General features: G+C 34.0%; 1 protein-coding gene across 1 annotated transcript in view; it reads left to right on the forward strand.

Annotated features, from left to right (window-relative positions):
• The first annotated feature begins 4,764 nt into the window (after positions 1-4,764).
• LOC143055295 (uncharacterized) overlaps positions 4,765-19,928 on the forward strand; it is a 60,075-nt gene continuing 44,911 nt past the window's right edge. The window contains exons 1-3 of the mRNA XM_076228431.1: positions 4,765-4,879; positions 5,775-5,810; positions 6,061-6,137. Coding sequence (XP_076084546.1) covers positions 4,855-4,879; positions 5,775-5,810; positions 6,061-6,137 — 138 coding nt within the window. The 5' untranslated portion in view covers positions 4,765-4,854. The remainder of the gene's footprint in view (positions 4,880-5,774; positions 5,811-6,060; positions 6,138-19,928) is intronic.

The following is a 19,928-nucleotide window of genomic DNA, read 5'->3' on the forward strand; positions in this document are numbered from 1 at the left end:
CGTGTGTTAATTAAACGTTCTGTAGAAACCGAGTTTTAAATTGAAATAAGAAATGTGATATTGGTTTCGTTGAAGGTTGCATTTCTGTAATGATTGACAATGCAATTTACCATAGGAACTCCTTTTACGGCTAAAACTGTACCACTTTTACTATGAAGTTTTGAAAAAAATCTTATCGTAGAATTGAAAGTTCATATGCACCACAATCTTTTTCAAAGGTCAAAATATAGGGCTGTGCGGCATATTTCAACGTTTATATGCCCTGAACTTCTCAGAGTTTAAACTAACACTAATTTTCTTTACTACCCCTACCTCGAATGAAAGGTTGCCACATATTTCAATGTAAACAATATGCACATGTTTATTTACTGGTAACATACCCAAGTTATGTCTCTGTGAGATGGAACACAGAGAGCATAACTGGGAACCAGTATGTAAACAAAATTAATTTTCTATGAATATTCAAGATCTCCCCAAAAGAGGCTTGTTTTGAGAAACAGCTGTATTTACAAAGTGCAACCTGAAGGCCGTACTATGATCTATAGTTTTTATTTTAACTTTTAATGTTATTTCGTCTATGGTAGAATTTTTCTCATTGGTAATCATATCTCATTTTCTGATATTTAGAAGAGCAATAATCCTGAAACAGTTTTTCTGCATTCTAGTAATTGATTACTTCATCAGCACCTGCTTCTTAATGATACTTTTTCGATTAATAATCATTGCAAGAGGTCACTGAATATGCTGCCGGAATTAAACCAAAGTCATATACTTTGAATAAGCAGGTATAAACAGCAATAACTGACTTCTTTTAAGAATTTATCCATTTTAACTTCAAACCACATCCATTCTGTGTTTTTGATATTTGTATTTCTATGTGTATCCATCTGATGAGTTAAGGCTTTTTTCAACTGATATTTAATGTTTGTTCTTATGATTTACTGTTACACCACTGTCCCAGTTTAGGGGGGAGGGTTTGGATCCCTCTTACATGTTTAACCCCGTCACATTCTGTAGGTATGTGTCTGTCCCAAGTCAGGAGCTGGTAATTCAGTGGTTGTCATTTGTTGAAGTGTAACATATTTGTTTTTCGTCAATTATTTTTTGTACATAAATTAGGCCGTTAGTTTTCTCGTTTGAATTGTTTAAAAGAGGGACGAAAGATACCAAAGGGACAGTCAAACTCATAAATCTAAAACACACTGACAACGCCATGGCTAAAAATGAAAAAGACAAACAGAAAAACAATTGCACACACGACACAACATATAAAACTAAAGAATTTAACATCTGTCATTTCGGGGCCTTTATTAGCTGACTCTGCGGTATGGACTTTTCTCATTGTGAAGAACGTGCAGTGACCTAATTGTAAATTTCTGTGTTATTAGGTCTCTTAAGGAGAGTTATCTCATTGGCAATCATACCACATCTTCTTTTTATATCTACATTGGTGCGGCTAAAATTTGTGCAGTCATTCGTTCCAGTATTGCTGTCAATTGTATTATACAATTCATCCTGACATAGAACAAATACTTACTTATTATGGTGCCATATTAATTTATATAATAAAGTGCATATATGGTCAGGTTTTGTTAATGCGGTTAAATAATTTCGTTATATGAGCCAACCTGATATTTTTAAACTACTGATTTTTTAAAGGGAGTCAATATTTTGAAAATCTTGAACACAAAGAGGACATACTGACACTCTAAATTGTAGGGTAACTGTATGATTTGTTATGATTTGCTGTTTGCGTACAAAGTCAGCATTTTATAGAAAATTGTTGGTGTCATTCACGTCTTTAGCACTAATTACAGGGTTACAGTCTTGCACGGTCGTTAATAAAATTGAATTTTGGACGGATCACGATAAATATCAAGAATGGACAATTCCAAATTGTCAGAAAAAAACATAAATTTTTGCTCTGATGAATTTTATAACACATTAAACATGCAAAATTTTACGAAATAAACTTAATGTTTTACTTCATTTTGTTCTTTTTGTTTTTGATTACATGTCAAATTCACCCAGTAATCTCAACTAGAAGTCATCATCGTATCAAATGCAATGGTATATTAACGATTCATAAGAACAGTAAGTTTTTCTTGTAGTTGATTAAAATAAACGATACAAATTGCTGCGTTCATTCAAATTTTAACTGAATTTAATATGCTTCTTACACATTCAATATACATATATTTATATGTAAGACTTAGATCGACGTCCGGTCTCTAATCGACGTCCGTTCCTCAAATCGACGTCCAAATGTGATATCACAATAAATAAAACTTTATGCTTATTTTAATCGACGTCCATAGTTTGGCTTCTTTATTATCGACATCCATTTTTTAGCTTCTCTAATCAACGCCCGTTTTGGATACATAATACAAAATTGACCAGAACCGAAAACAGCTGAAACCTTTAGACCTTTAAACGTATCATGTATGACTGATAGGATTTTTTTATTTTATTTTTAAAGTGTTTTTAAAAATTATAACCAACTAGACTAAATATGTAAACAGATTGTGATACCATTTTTTTTTATTTTAGAAATAACCTAAAAAAAAGGAGATGTTGTATGACATGAATAATGTAAACAATTCAAATTAGAAAATTAACGGTCTTATTTATAAAGAAAAATCGAAGAATAAATAGCACATAGTAAACCATGGAAAACTACTGCAAAGAAAGTTGTAGGGATTAAACATGTGTGTGAGCACTTAACCTAAAAAGAGGTGTAACAGCAATACATAGAACCTCATGCCAATTTCCTGCATATATGTTTCACTCCAGGTTTAAAACTCGAAAATTGATGAAAAATATCTTACAGAGTTCGAATCAAAATACTAAAAAACAATTGGCTGTTCTTCTTTATTTTGTCTATTGGTGAAGATTGAATAATGCCCTCTAGATGTCGTTTTGGGTTTCTTTGTCGTTAGGTTGCTTTCTCCTTGACATACACTTACATGCATTTCATTTATTATTTGAATAGGAATGACATACTACTATGTAGATCGATTCGATTAACTGTTTATCATAATAAATTTTGATAATCATGATACCTATTTCGGGTTGAAAAAAGTCTATATGAAAAGTATGTGTAAATGTTTGAACCCTACAAAATATGTACAGGTATAAGTATAAGTCCAGTAATTATTATTTGTTTATATTGGACATCGGTTAAAGACGACTACATTCGATTGGGCGTAGTTTTGTCAATGCATGCCGTAACACACATAAGACGTCGATTAGAGTATCAAAATATTAAACGTCGATTTAAGAATGTGACGTCAGATTTGGACGTTGATTAGAGAAACGGCCGTGGATTTGAAGAACGGACGTTGATTAGAGGCCGGACGTCGATTTGAGTCTAACATAATTATATACATTCAAGATCAGATGGATCGTTTCACATTTTTGTCTCAAGCACAAGTATCAACAATACAATTGCAATAACAATGACTAGTGTTAATTCATATATACTCAATGATTATGCATGTATGGATCATCTTCAACTTAATTCAATTTAAAAATATTTATTTATAGTGGATTGGGAAACAATATTTGCAACTAATTTTAATCCCTTTTCACTTTGCGGGTGCAAGTTCATATTTAATTAGCATTTTTAACCCCTTCTTATACATAACGTGCCGAAAAGATTTGAAATACAAAACAAAAATAATTTATACATTACAAAACAATAATCGATGGTTGCAAAAACGGACCTACTGAATTTCTTTGGCAATATTGTTACTCTGAATTGAGGAAGGGATTAAATATGGAGCATTAATAGAATTTTTCGCATTACCGATATATGACTCGGTAATATACAGTTTCGACAGGTTAAATACTCTGTGGTAGGACATCCTGGTATTCGTTATCCAGGAGCAACACAAAGAGCAAAAATCAAGATTTCAATCGGAATAAATGTGGTGAAAAATTAACTGTTTTGAGTTTTCCAGACACGACAAAAACATCAGAGAACAGGAAATTACCCACCCCCCTCACTAAATTTACGAGATTATATGTATAATATTGATTCTTATGGCTGCTGTTACTTGAATGGTTACAAAGATATCATTTCACATAATAGGTAACGTGTCGATAATTTAAATAATGCGGAGTCAAAAGTCTGTCATATCTATAATTTATTGTTCGGGATCGACGTTACAGTTCAACATCTTTTGCATTCATAGTTATTTCTTAGCAGAGCTAAAAGTATAAATCTGGCCGTTTCTTCTCTTTTTTGCGTGAGATCACATTTTTTTTATACGGTAACGTGTAATTGTTCAACTCTTTAACAATTGTTTATGAAATGCCGTCTCCCGTAATTTAGAAGACTAGATTATTTGAAATAAAAAAAATCACACTTTTCATATAAAAACTAGGCAAAATGCGCATATAAAGCAAGCAAAGAACGGACATCAGTTAGAACCTAGAAAACACATTTGATAAACTTATAAAAGTTTGGTGAGATCATTAATATTAGGGTTCTGGCAGAGTTTTCTGGATATATATATATGCATTAAATTGATGTTTCCGCTTTTCTTAGTTATTGAAAGTGATTTGATGAGAGACACTGACTGGGAAGAAACGCAGCGAAAACTACCATATAAATATCAGCAATAGTTCTCTCTCTAAAAGAAATTCAAATTTTTACCGTAGCTCCTGTATCCAAATAAGTAACGAATCTTATCTAATAAACGAAATCATTTCAATGAATCACTATAGAAAGGGCATATCATTGACACTTGACCCTGCATTGTCCTATGTCGTGAGAAAACACAATATGTTCAGATAAAGCAGATATTATCTTTATTCAAATACGAGGCTTTCACGGACAAGATATAAGTCATGAAGGAGTATTTAATTCTTAAATGTAAGTATTTTTTTCATTTGTTATCTTTCTGCTTACTTCAATAAATGATTTGACAATATGCAGCTCCAATTATCCTTAAACATCTGTATGGACACTTTTATGTGATTAATAGAATAATCATCAAGATATCTATTTCTTAATTGTTTTATGTTGCTACCTCATAGAATTTTCTAGTCATACATGTTATATATCTCATAGGTTATGACTTCATTCGGTTTAACAAAGTTAGTCGATCTACTGTTTTGGAAACGTCCGTTAATTAAATAGGTTACTGGTCCGTTCAAAGTAATTTTGAAAACAATGCACATGTTTTCGTAGAAAATATAAAAATGATCGTTTTTAAATAATTATGTAGAAACAATCAAAGATCTTCAAGACATTTCAACCCATATTTTATAAATTACGTAAAGTATTATGACTTGACTACAACGTCTTTTGTCGTTTATGACTAGAGTCAGGAATATACAGAATATGGCGAAAATGAACTCTTTTCAGACCTCAGCTCCTTTTTCTTTCAGTCTTAATCGATATATATATAGGATAAAAAAAAAAAACGTTTTAGTATTGTTTTTATCTGTAGATAAGCGAATTGAAATTTGTCCCATGAACAATTATAACATTTTTTAATAAGTATATCAGATATGTCTATGAACAGATTAAAGAACGATTCCTAGAAGTGACGGCATTATAAATTAATGGTCTTAATATTATTTTTTTTCTGTTGTTCAATATATGATATATATCTTATAGAAACCATTTTTTTTTTACAAAAAAGATAGTTCTGATTGCGATAAACATTTGTCTAGTTTGATTTTCCATATGTTCTATTTACTTTATCTGCCAACGATGTCACCTTTATCTGACCTTATAGTATTTTGCTCTCTTTTCATTATAGTAGTGCTCCTGTTATTGGATATATCGTCTGTGAAAGGTAAGATTATGTCTTTGATTACATTGTAGTTAATTGTTCAATTTTCATTTTTATTTTAAAGCAGTTAATTTCATATTATCAGATTAAGCACTGGTAATCTTCAAATTAACGTTAATGAGTGTGACAGTAACCAAACAACAATAAACACTCTGAATTCAATGCTACTAAGGTTTTTTAAGAAATGTTCAAAAATTGTAAGATTGTTTTACCATGATATGTATTTTTTTCAATGAAAAACTATTTCTTACAGGTTTACGATGTTTTAGTTGCTATGACATTATACATCCCAGATTTTGTGATAGAATTGATACATGCAGTCATGATGAGGTAATATTAACAATCTACCCGAACAATGACTTACTTTGTAGATTATTTTTATTAATTTCATTATTAAGGTCTTTCCTTTTACTAAAGGGAAAGACCTTACTGTATTTCTTCTGTTTATTATTATTAAGGTCTTTCCTTTTACTAAAGGGAAAGACCTTACTGTATTTCTTCTGATTATTATTATTAAGGTCTTTCCTTTTACTAAAGGGAAAGACCTTACTGTATTTCTTCTGATTATTATTAAGGTCTTTCCTTTCACTAAAGGGAAAGACCTTACTGTATTTCTTCTGATTATTATTAAGGTCTTTCCTTTTACAAAAGGGAAAGACCTTACTGTATTTCTTCTGTTTATTATTATTATTATTATTATTATTATTATTATTATTCTTTTTCCGCCAAACTTTGACAAATTTAGCCGCGTTAACCGTAAGACGTGTCGCTTTCATGTTCACACTTTGTATCGGTGTCATGAATACCTATCTGGAACTCACCCTGTTAGTCGAAATATTTTGTCGGTTCGGAGTTATCCCTCCGAAACCCAAAAACCTTGTTATCGTTCCAACACCGTAACCGTAATAGGTAGAAAAAAAACAAAGGGTGAAATTTGTTCAGGACCAGACCCCGGTTCTTCGTTACATTTGGATCGAAAAGATTCAACGACTCATTGGTAGGGTTATGCCCCTCTGAAAATTAACCGGTGTCGGTTGGCCACCAAAACTCAGAAACCGTAAGTCGTAGACACCTAGGATCTTCACCATTCATCATCAATTCATGTATCTTTGAAAAATACCTCAAGGTCAAATTTGTATGTTGACCTTGACCTTTGACCTAACACCTTGTTATGGGATAATCTCAGAAACCATTATACTTACAGAAGTTTTAAATAGTGGAAAATGTTTGGGTCATTATGGCGCAACTTTGTTACATTTTGACCGAAGAGATTTGACCTTTCTGTAAGGGGCATAACCCCTGATTTAGGTTTCTGAAAAGACAAAAGCAGCTTTTACTATATAACCAAAGGTCCTAGACCCGTGGGGTCTTCACCAATGACATTGGGGACTAATGACCTTGACAAAAGTCACAAGGTCAAAGGTCATGGTCATGTCCCAGATAGCGAATTATGTGTTTTTGACCTTATTTTAAACATTTTGAGTGTGTTTTAAGTGTTTTTAAGGTTGACCTTGACATTTGACCTTTCAACTTTTTAGTCGATATCTCAAAAACGGTTAATCTTACAGAAATAGTAAACAGTGAAAAATGTTAAGGTGACTGAGGCACAACTTTTTTACATTTTGACCGAAAGGATTTGACATATTCTTAAGGGGCATAACCGCCGTTAACGGTTTCTGAAAAGGTAAATTAGCTTTAACTCTTGAACGAAAAGTCCTAGACCCATGGGGTCTTTTACAATGACATTGTGGACCAATGACCTTCACAAAGGTCACAAGGTCAAAAGTCAAGGTCATGTCCAAATTATCGAATTTATTGTTTTTGTCATTTTTTAGCGGTTTTATGTGTGTTTGAGAGCTTTTCACTGCATTCTACGCCTATTGCAACATGTACTTTACATTTCGAAAAGGAAAGACCTCTCAATTGTTCAAGAACAATTGACATTTTAATTATTATTATTATTCTTCTTGTTCCGCCAAACTTTGACAAAATTTCCCTCCGTAACCATAAGATGTGTCGCTTTCATGTTCACACTTTGTATCGGTGTCATGAATACCTATCCGGAACTCACCCTGTTAGTCGAAATATTTTGTCGGTTCGGAGTAATCCCTCTGAAACCCAAAAACCTTGTTATCGTTCCAACACCGTAACCGTAATAGGTAGAAAAAAAATGAAGGGTGAAATTTGTTCAGGACCAGACCCCGGTTCTTCGTTACATTTGGATCGAAAAGATTCAACGACTCATTGGTAGGGTTATGCCCCTATGAAAATTAACCAGTGTCGGTTGACCACCAAAACTCAGAAACCGTAAGTCGTAGACACCTAGGATCTTCACCAATCATCATCAATTCATGTATCTTTGAAAAATACCTCAAGGTCAAATTTGTATGTTGACCTTGACCTTTGACCTAACACCTTGTTATGGGATAATCTCAGAAACCATTATACTTACAGAAATTTTAAATAGTGGAAAATGTTTGGGTCATTACGGCGCAACTTTATTACATTTTGACCGCAGAGATTTGACCTTTTTTTAAGGGGCATAAAGCCTCTTTTACGTTTCTGAAAAGACTAAATCAGCTTTTACTACATAACCGAAGGTCCTAGACCCATGGGGTCTTCAGCAATGACATTGGGGACTAATGACCTTGACAAAGGTCAAAAGGTCAAAGGTCAAGGTCATGTCCAAGATAGCGAATTTAGTGTTTTTAACCTTATTTAAAGGATTTTCAGTGTGTTTTAAAGCTTTTCAATACATTCTACGTCTATTTGAACATGTATTTTACATTGCAAAAGGAAAGACCTCTCAATTGTTCAAGAACAATTGACAGTTTAATTATTATTATTATTCTTTTTGTTCCGCCAAACTTTGACGAAGTTAGCCTCCGTAACCGTAAGACGTGTCGCTTTCATGTTCACACTTTGTATCGGTGTAATGAATACCTATCCGGAACTCACCCTGTGAGTCGAAATATTTTGTCGGTTCGGAGTAATCCCTCCGAAACCCAAAAACCTTGTTTTCGTTCCAACACCGTAACCGTAATAGGTAGAAAAAAAACAAAGGGTGAAATTTGTTCAGGACCAGACCCTGGTTCTTCGTTACATTTGGATCGAAAAGATTCAACGACTCATTGGTAGGGTTATGCCCCTATGAAAATTAACCGGTGTCGGTTGACCACCGAAACTCAGAAACCGTAAGTCGTAGACACCTAGGATCTTCACCAATCATCATCAATTTATGTATCTTTGAAAAATACCTCAAGGTCAAATTTGTATGTTGACCTTGACCTTTGACCTAACACCTTGTTATGGGATAATCTCAGAAACCATTATACTTACAGAAGTTTTAAATAGTGGAAAATGTTTGGGTCATTACGGCACAACTTTGTTACATTTTGACCGAAGAGATTTGACCTTTTTTTAAGGGGCATAACACCTGTTTTAGGTTTCTGGAAAGACAAAATCATCTTTTACTATATAACCAAAGGTCCTAGTACCATGGGGTCTTCGGCAATGACATTGGGGACTAATGACCTTGACAAAGGTCAAAAGGTCAAAGGTCAAGGTCATGTCCCATATAGCGAATTTGGTGTTTTTAACCTTATTTAAAGGTTTTTCAGTGTGTTTTAAAGCTTTTCAATACATTCTACGTCTGTTTGAACATGTATTTTATATTACAAAAGGAAAGACCTCTCAATTGTTCAAGAACAATTGACAGTTTAATTAGGTCTTTCCACTTTTCCGTGGAAAGACCTATTGGTTTTCTTCTGATTATTAGGTCTTTCAACCTTTCTGTTGAAAGACCTATTGTATTCGTTCTGATTATTAGGTCTTTCAACCTTTCTGTTGAAAGACCTATTGAATTCGTTCTGATTATTATTCTTATTATTATTATTATTATTATTATTTTTTTTTTTTTTTTTCTTCCGCCAACTTTTTTTTCCTTCGCTGTTTTTTTGTTTCACAAGATGTCGCTTAGATATATGGTATATGATATCGAACAGTTAATACGCTTCTGAAACTGACACCGCGTAACAAAAAACTTTACCTTGTAAGAGTTATCTCCCCGAACACTGTTTTTCTTGTGTCCTCTAAGGCTTTGCAACCGTATAAAAAACCGACAAATTTATTTTTCCAAATTGCTCGTTAAGTCCTCAGGATGTTCTGTTTTATTTTGACCGAAGCTATACGGAGACTCCATATGAGAGTTATCCCCCCTTTTTATATGATATAAGTGATATGCATATCTAACTGGTAAACCATAAGTGATAGAAACCTAGGGTCTTTAGATTTAAGATCCTTGGTCCAAAAAAATGAAAATTAGGTCAAGGTCAAAGGTCAAGGTCAAATTCTAAATTTTGATTTTGGCTTATTTTCACTTATTTTCATTAACTTTATAAGTTTTCGACAAATTATCTTTACTAAATTGTTAGTTGCGACATGTCGTAACTTATAAATTTAGATTGGAAGGGTGCGTAGACAATAAATGGGAGTGTTTGCCCCTCTTATATTTAGAATTTTGCGTAAAGTGATATAACTCATGAACCATACATAATACAGACCTAGGGTCTTTTGATTTGGGATCCTTGGTGTATGACCTTGAAATTGAGGTCAAGGTCATAGGTTAATTGGACGTTCTAGATTTTGACCTTTGCCTGAAATTCATATTTTTATATCATAAAGCCATAGGAACTGACATTTTCAACTGAATCTTAATATTTTCATATCAAAATAGATCCTTATTGGTTGAAAGACCTTCAATTGTTCTTTGAACAATTGGTTTTTAATTATTATTATTATTTTTTTTTTTTTTCTTCCGCCAACTTTTTTTTCCTTCGCTGTTTTTTTGTTTCACAAGATATCGCTTAGATATAAGGTAAATGATATCGAACAGTTAATACGCTTCTGAAACTGACACCGCGTAACAAAAAACTTTACCTTGTAAGGGTTATCTCCCCGAACACTGTTTTTCTTGTGGCCACTACTCCTTCGCGACCGTATAAGAAACCGACAAATTTATTTATCCAAATTGCTCGTTATATCCTTAGGATGTTCTGTTTCATTTCAACCGAAGCTATCCGGAGACTCCATATGAGAGTTATCCCCCCTTTTATATATGATATCAGTGATATGCATTTCTAACTGGTAAACTATAAGTGATAGAGACCTAGGGTCTTTTGATTTAAGATCCTTGGTCCAAAAAAATGAAAATTAGGTCAAGTTCAAAGGTCAAGGTCAAATTCTAAATTTTGATTTTGGCTTATTTTCACTTTTTCTCATTAAGTTTATAAGATTTCGACAAATTCTTTTTACTAAATTGTTAGTTGCGACATGTCGTAACTTATAAATTTTGATTGGAAGGGTGCGTAGACAAAAAATGGGAGTTTTTGCCCCTCTTATATTTAGAATTATGCGTAAAGTGATATTACTCATGAACCATACATAATACAAACCTAGGGTCTGTTGTTTTGGGATCCTTGGTTTATGACCTTGAAATTGAGGTCAAGGTCATAGGTTAATTGGACGTTCTAGATTTTGACCTTTGCTCCAAATTCATATTTTTATATCATAAAGCCATAGCAACTGACATTTTCAACTGAATCTTAATATTTTCATATCAAAATAGATCCTTATTGGTTGAAAGACCTTCAATTGTTCTTTGAACAATTGGTTTTTAATTATTATTATTATTATTATTATTTTTATTTTTTTTCTTCCGCCAACTTTTTTTTCCTTCGCTGTTTTTTTGTTTCACAAGATGTCGCTTAGATATATGGTATATGCTATTGAACAGTTAATGCGCTTCTGAAACTGACACCGCGTAACAAAAACCTTTACCTTGTAAGAGTTATCTCCCCGAACACTGTTTTTCTTGTGGCCACTAAGGCTTCGCAACTGTAAAAGAAAGCGACAAATTTATTTTTCCAAATTGCTCGTTGTTTCCTCAGGATGATCTGTTTTATTTTGACCGAAGCTATCTGGAGACTCCATATGAGAGTTATCCCCCCTTTTATATATGATATAAGTGATATGCATTTCTAACTGGTAAACCATTAGTGATAGAGACCTAGGGTCTTTAGATTTAAGATCCTTGGTCCAAAAAAATGAAAATTAGGTCAAGGTCAAAGGTCAAGGTCAATTTCTAAATTTTGATTTTTCCTTATTTTTGCTTGTTTTCAATTACTTTATAAGATTTCGACAAATTTTTTTTACTAAATTGTTAGTTGCGACATGACGTAACTTATAAATTTTGATTGGAAGGGTGCGTAGACAATAAATGGGAGTTTTTGCCCCTCTTATATTTAGAATTATGCGTAAAGTGATATTACTCATGAACCATACATAATACAGATCTGGGGTCTTTTGATTTGGGATTCTATGTTTATGACCTTGAAATTGAGGTCAAGGTCATAGGTTATTTGGACGTTCTAGATTTTGACCTTTGCTCGAAATTCATATCTATACATCATAAAGCTATAGGAACTGACATTTTCAACTGAATCTTAATATTTTCATATCAAAATACATCCTTATTGGTTGAAAGACCTTCAATTGTTCTTTGAACAATTGGTTTTTAATTATTATTATTTTTTTTCTTCCGCCAACTTTTTGTTCCTTCGCAATTTTTTTGTTTTGCAAGATGTCGCCTAGATATATGGTATATGATATCGAACAATTAATACGCTTTTGAAACTGACACCGCGTAACCAAAATCTTATCCATGTAAGAGTTATCTCCCCGAACACTGTTTTTCTTGTTATCGCTTAATCTTCATAACCGTATAAGAAACCGACTAATTTATTTTACCAAATTGCTCGTTATATCCTCAGGATGATTTGATTCATTTTGACCGAAGTTATCCAGAGACTCCATATGAGAGTTATTTCCCCTTTTATATTTGATATAAGTGATATGCATTTTTAACTGGAAAACCATAAGTGGTAGAGGCCTAGGGTCTTTTGATTTGAGATCCATGGTCCAAAAAAATGAAAATGAGGTCAAGGTCAAAGGTCAAGGTCATGATTTAAATTTTGATTTTGGCTTGTTATCTCTTATTTTCAGTAATCATACAAGATATCGACAAAATATATTCACACAATTGTTAGTTACGACATGTCGTAACACGTAAATTTTAGTCGAAAGGGTACGTAGACATTTGACGCGAGTTTTCCCCATTTTTATATCTAATATCATACGTATGGTAATATAACTCATTAACAATATAAAGTAGAGGACTAGAGTCTTTTGATTTGAGGTCCTTGGTTTATAACCTTGAAATTGAGCTCAAGGTCATATGCTAATTAAACGTTCTAGATTTTGACCTTTGCTTTTACCTCATATGTACACATGATAAAGCCATGGGACTTTTTGCATTAAGTTGTAAGCAATGTGACCTTAAAAAAACACAACCGGAAGTGACCTTTTGTAAACCGGAAGTAGCTATTTTTTGTACTAAATCAATGTAAAAGTATATAGAACCATATATTTTTGGAATCAGTGTCAAGTAAACTATCAAACAATACCGGAAGTAAACTTTTTAAACCGGAAGTAAAAGATTATCTCCCTTTTCGATATATTTTTTTTATAGAAACCATATATTTTTTTAATAAGCGTTCAATAAGCTGTCATTTGGCGCTAAAATTGACATTTTAAACCAAATTTTAATATTTTAATATAAAAAAGGTCTTAACTGGTGGAAAGACCATCAATGGTTCTCTGAACAATTGGTTTTTAATTATTATTAAGGTCTTTCCTTTTACAAAAGGGAAAGACCTTACTGTATTTCTTCTGTTTATTAAGGTCTTTCCTTTTACAAAAGGGAAAGACCTTACTGTATTTCTTCTGTTTATTAAGGTCTTTCCTTTTACAAAAGGGAAAGACCTTACTGTATTTCTTCTGTTTATTATTATTCTTTTTCCGCCAAACTTTGACGAAGTTAGCAGCCTTAACCGTAAGACGTGTCGCTTTCATGTTCACACTTTGTATCGGTGTCATATATACCTATCTAGAACTCACCCTGTTAGTCGAAATATTTTGTCGGTTCGGAGTAATTCCTCCGAAACCAAAAAACCTTGTTATCGTTCCAACACCGTAACCGTAATAGGTAGAAAATAAACGAAGGGTGAAATTTGTTCAGGACCAGACCCCGGTTCTTCGTTACATTTGGATCGAAAAGATTCAACGACTCATTGGTAGGGTTATGCCCCTATGAAAATTAACCGGTGTCGGTGGACAACCAAAACTCAAAAACCGTAAGTCGTAGAGACCTAGGATCTTCACCATTCATCATCAATTCATGTGACTTTGAAAAATACCTCAAGGTCAAATGTGTATGTTGACCTTGACCTTTGACCTAACACCTTGTTATCAGAACAACTCAGAAACCATTATACTTACAGAAGTTTTAAATAGTGGAAAATGTTTGGGTCATTACGGGGCAACTTTGTTACATTTTGACCGAAGAGATTTGACCTTTTTTTAAGGGGCATAACCCCTGTTTTAGGTTTCTGAAAAGACAAAATCAGCATTTACTATATAACCAAAGGTCCTAGACCCATGGGGTCTTCAGCAATGACATTGGGGACCAATGACCTTGACAAAGGTCAAAAGGTCAAAGGTCAAGGTCATGTACCAGATAGCGAATTTAGTGATATTAACCTTATTTAAGGGATTTTCAATGTGTTTTAAAGATTTTCAGTGTGTTTTAAAGCTGTTTAAGGTTGACCTTGACCTTTGACCTTAAAACTTTTAAGTCGATATCTCAAAAACGATTGTACTTACAGAAATAGTAAATAGTGAAAAACGCGTTGAGGTGGATGAGGCGCAACTTTTTGACATTTGACCGAAGAGATTTGACCTTTCTATAAGGGGCATAACCCTTGTTTTAGATTTCTGAAAAGGCAAAATCAGCTTTTACTGTATAACCAAAGGTCCTAGACCCATGGGGTCTTCAGCAATGACATTGGGGACTAATGACCTTGACAAAGGTCAAAAGGTCAAAGGTCAAGGTCATGTCCCATATAGCAAATTATGTTTTTTTTACCTTATTTAAAAGATATTCAGTGTGTTTTAAAGCTTTTCAATACATTCTACGTCTATTGGAACATGTATTTTACATTACAAAAGGAAAGACCTCTCAATTGTTCAAGAACAATTGACATTTTAATTAAGGTCTTTCCTTTTACTAAAGGGAAAGACCTTACTGTATTTCTTCCGTTTATTAAGGTCTTTCCTTTTACTAAAGGGAAAGACCTTACTGTATTTCTTCTGATTATTAAGGTCTTTCCTTTTACTAAAGGGAAAGACCTTACTGTATTTCTTCTGATTATTATTATTATTATTATTATTATTATTATTATTCTTTTTGTTCCGCCAAACTTTGACGAAGTTAGCCTCCGTAACCGTAAGACGTGTCGCTTTCATGTTCACACTTTGTATCGGTGTAATGAATACCTATCCGGAACTCACCCTGTGAGTCGAAATATTTTGTCGGTTCGGAGTAATCCCTCCGAAACCCAAAAACCTTGTTATCGTTCCAACACCGTAACCGTAATAGGTAGAAAAAAAACAAAGGGTGAAATTTGTTCAGGACCAGACCCTGATTCTTCGTTACATTTGGATCGAAAAGATTCAACGACTCATTGGTAGGGTTATGCCCCTATGAAAATTAACCGGTGTCGGTTGACCACCAAAACTCAGAAACCGTAAGTCGTAGACACCTAGGATCTTCACCAATCATCATCAATTCATGTATCTTTGAAAAATACCTCAAGGTCAAATTTGTATGTTGACCTTGACCTTTGACCTAACACCTTGTTATGGGATAATCTCAGAAACCATTATACTTACAGAAGTTTTAAATAGTGGAAAATGTTTGGGTCATTACGGCACAACTTTGTTATATTTTGACCGAAGAGATTTGACCTTTTTTTAAGGGGCATAACACCTGTTTTAGGTTTCTGGAAAGACAAAATCATCTTTTACTATATAACCAAAGGTCCTAGACCCATGGGGTCTTCGGCAATGACATTGGGGACTAATGACCTTGACAAAGGTCAAAAGGTCAAAGGTCAAGGTCATGTCCCATATAGCGAATTTGGTGTTTTTAACCTTATTTAAAGGTTTTTCAGTGTGTTTTAAAGCTTTTCAATACATTCTACGTCTATTTGAACATGTATTTCACATTACAAAAGGAAAGACCTCTCAATTGTTCAAGAACAATTGACAGTTTAATTATTAAGGTCTTTCCTTTTACAAAAGGGAAAGACCTTACTGTATTTCTTCTGTTTATTATTATTATTATTATTATTATTATTATTATTATTATTATTATTCTTTTTCCGCCAAACTTTGACAAATTTAGCCGCGTTAACCGTAAGACGTGTCGCTTTCATGTTCACACTTTGTATCGGTGTCATGAATACCTATCTGGAACTCACCCTGTTAGTCGAAATATTTTGTCGGTTCGGAGTTATCCCTCCGAAACCCAAAAACCTTGTTATCGTTCCAACACCGTAACTGTAATAGGTAGAAAAAAAACAAAGGGTGAAATTTGTTCAGGACCAGACCCCGGTTCTTCGTTACATTTGGATCGAAAAGATTCAACGACTCATTGGTAGGGTTATGCCCCTCTGAAAATTAACCGGTGTTGGTTGGCCACCAAAACTCAGAAACCGTAAGTCGTAGACACCTAGGATCTTCACCATTCATCATCAATTCATGTATCTTTGAAAAATACCTCAAGGTCAAATTTGTATGTTGACCTTGACCTTTGACCTAACACCTTGTTATGGGATAATCTCAGAAACCATTATACTTACAGAAGTTTTAAATAGTGGAAAATGTTTGGGTCATTACGGCGCAACTTTGTTACATTTTGACCAAAGAGATTTGACCTTTTAATAAGGGGCATAACCCCTGTTTTAGGTTTCTGAAAAGACAAAATCAGCTTTTACTATATAACCAAAGGTCCTAGACCCATGGGGTCTTCAGCAATGACATTGGGAACTAATGACCTTGAAAAAGGTCAAAAGGTCAAAGGTCAAGGTCATGTCCCAGATAGCGAATTTAGTGTTTTTTACCTCATATAATGGATTTTTAGTGTGTTTTCAAGCTTTGTACGGTTGACCTTGACCTTTTCAATACATTCTACGTCTATTAGAACATGTATTTTACATTATAAAAGGAAAGACCTCTCAATTGTTCAAGAACAATTGACAGTTTAATTATTATTATTATTATTCTTCTTGTTCCGCCAAACTTTGACAAAATTTCCCTCCGTAACTGTAAGACGTGTCGCTTTCATGTTCACACTTTGTATCGGTGTCATGAATACCTATCCTGAACTCACCCTGCGAGTCGAAATATTTTGTCGGTTCGGAGTAATCCCTCCGAAACCCAAAAACCTTGTTATCGTTCCAACACCGTAACCGTAATAGGTAGAAAAAAAATGAAGGGTGAAATTTGTTCAGGACCAGACCCCGGTTCTTCGTTACATTTGGATCGAAAAGATTCAACGACTCATTGGTAGGGTTATGCCCCTCTGAAAATTAACCGTGTCGGTTGGCCACCAAAACTCAGAAACCGTAAGTCGTAGACACCTAGGATCTTCACCATTCATCATCAATTCATGTATCTTTGAAAAATACCTCAAGGTCAAATTTGTATGTTGACCTTGACCTTTGACCTAACACCTTGTTATGGGATAATCTCAGAAACCATTATACTTACAGAAGTTTTGAATGGTGGAAAATGTTTGGGTCATTATGGCGCAACTTTGTTACATTTTGACCGAAGAGATTTGACCTTTCTGTAAGGGGCATAACCCCTGATTTAGGTTTCTGAAAAGACAAAATCAGCTTTTACTATATAACCAAAGGTCCTAGACCCGTGGGGTCTTCAACAATGACATTGGGGACTAATGACCTTGACAAAGGTCACAAGGTCAAAGGTCAAGGTCATGTCCCAGATAGCGAATTATGTGTTTTTGACCTTATTTTAAGGGTTTTTAGTGTGTTTTAAATGTTTTAAGGTTGACCTTGACATTTGACCTTTCTACTTTTCAGTCGATATCTCAAAAACGGTTAATCTTACAGAAATAGTAAACAGTGAAAAATGTTTAGGTGACTGAGGCACAACTTTTTTACATTTTGACCGAAAGGATTTGTCATATTATTAAGGGGCATAACAGCCGTTAACGGTTTCTGAAAAGGTAAAATTAGCTTTAACTCTTGAACGAAAAGTCCTAGACCCATGGGGTCTTTTACAATGACATTGTGGACCAATGACCTTCACAAAGATTACAAGGTCAAAAGTCAAGGTCATGTGCAAATTATCGAATTTGTTGTTTTTGTCATTTTTCAACGGTGTTATGTGTGTTTGAGAGCTTTTCAATGCATTCTACGACTATTGGAACATGTATTTTACATTTCGAAAAGGAAAGACCTCTCAATTGTTAAAGAACAATTGACATTTTAATTAAGGTCTTTCCTTTTACTAAAGGGAAAGACCTTACTGTATTTCTTCTGATTATTATTATTATTCTTCTTGTTCCGCCAAACTTTGACAAAATTTCCCTCCGTAACCGTAAGACGTGTCGCTTTCATGTTCACACTTTGTATCGGTGTCATGAATACCTATCTGGAACTCACCCTGTGAGTCGAAATATTTTGTCGGTTCGGAGTAATCCCTCCGAAAGCCAAAAACCTTGTTATCGTTCCAACACCGTAACCGTAATAGGTAGACAAAAAACAAAGGGTGAAATTTGTTCAGGACCAGACCCCGGTTCTTCGTTACATTTGGATCGAAAAGATTCAACGACTCATTGGTAGGGTTATGCCCCTATGAAAATTAACCGGTGTCGGTTGGCCACCAAAACTCAGAAACCGTAAGTCGTAGACACCTAGGATCTTCACCAATCATCATCAATTCATGTATGTTTGAAAAATACCTCAAGGTCAAATTTGTATGTTGACCTTGACCTTTGACCTAACACCTTGTTATGGAATAATCTCAGAAACCATTATACTTACAGAAGTTTTAAATAGTGGAAAATGTTTGGGTCATTATGGCGCAACTTTGTTACATTGTGACCGAAGAGATTTGACCTTTTTTAAGGGGCATAAAGCCTGTTTTAGGTTTCTGAAAAGACAAAATCAGCTTTTACTATATAACCAAAGGTCATAGATCCTTGGGGTCTTCAGTAATGTCATTGGGGACTAATGACCTTGACAAAGGTCAAAAGGTCAAAGGTCAAGGTCATGTCCCAGATAGCAAATTTAGTGTTTTAAACCTTATATGAAGGATTTTTAGTGTTTTAAAGCTTTTTAAAGTTGACCTTGACCTTTGACCTTTCACTTTTTATTGGATATCTCAAAAACTATTATACTTACAGAAATAGTAAATAGTGCAAAATGTTCAGGACATTGGGGACTATTGACCTTAATAAAGGTCAACAGGTCAAAGGTCAAGGTCATGTCCCAAATAGAGGATTATGTTTTTTTGACCTTATTGAAAGGGTTTTTAGTGTGTAATAAAGCTTTTCAATACATTCTACTTCTATTGGAACATGTATTTTACATTACAAAAGGAAAGACCTCTCAATTGTTCAAGAACAATTGACAGTTTAATTAAGGTCTTTCCTTTTACTAAAGGGAAAGACCTTACTGTATTTCTTCTGTTTATTATTATTATTCTTCCGTTAAACTTTGACAAATTTAGCCGCGTTAACCGTAAGACATGTCGCTTTCATATTCACAATTTGTATCGGTGTCATGAATACCTATCCAGAACTCACCCTGTGAGTCGAAATATTTTGTCGGTTCGGAGTTATCCCTCCGAAACCAAAAAACCTTGTTATCGTTCCAACACCGTAACCGTAATAGGTAGAAAAAAAACAAAGGGTGAAATTTGTTCAGGACCAGACACCGGTTCTTCGTTACATTTGGATTGAAAAGATTCAACGACTCATTGGTAGGGTTATGCCCCTTTGAAAATTAACCGGTGTCGGTTGGCCACCAAAACTCAGAAACCGTTAGTCGTAGACACCTAGGATCTTCACCTATCATCATCAATTCATGTATCTTTGAAAAATACCTCAAGGTCAAATTTGTATGTTGACCT

Source organism: Mytilus galloprovincialis, chromosome 12 (genome assembly GCF_965363235.1).
Source record: "Mytilus galloprovincialis chromosome 12, xbMytGall1.hap1.1, whole genome shotgun sequence".
In the NCBI taxonomy this organism is placed as follows: domain Eukaryota; kingdom Metazoa; phylum Mollusca; class Bivalvia; order Mytilida; family Mytilidae; genus Mytilus; species Mytilus galloprovincialis.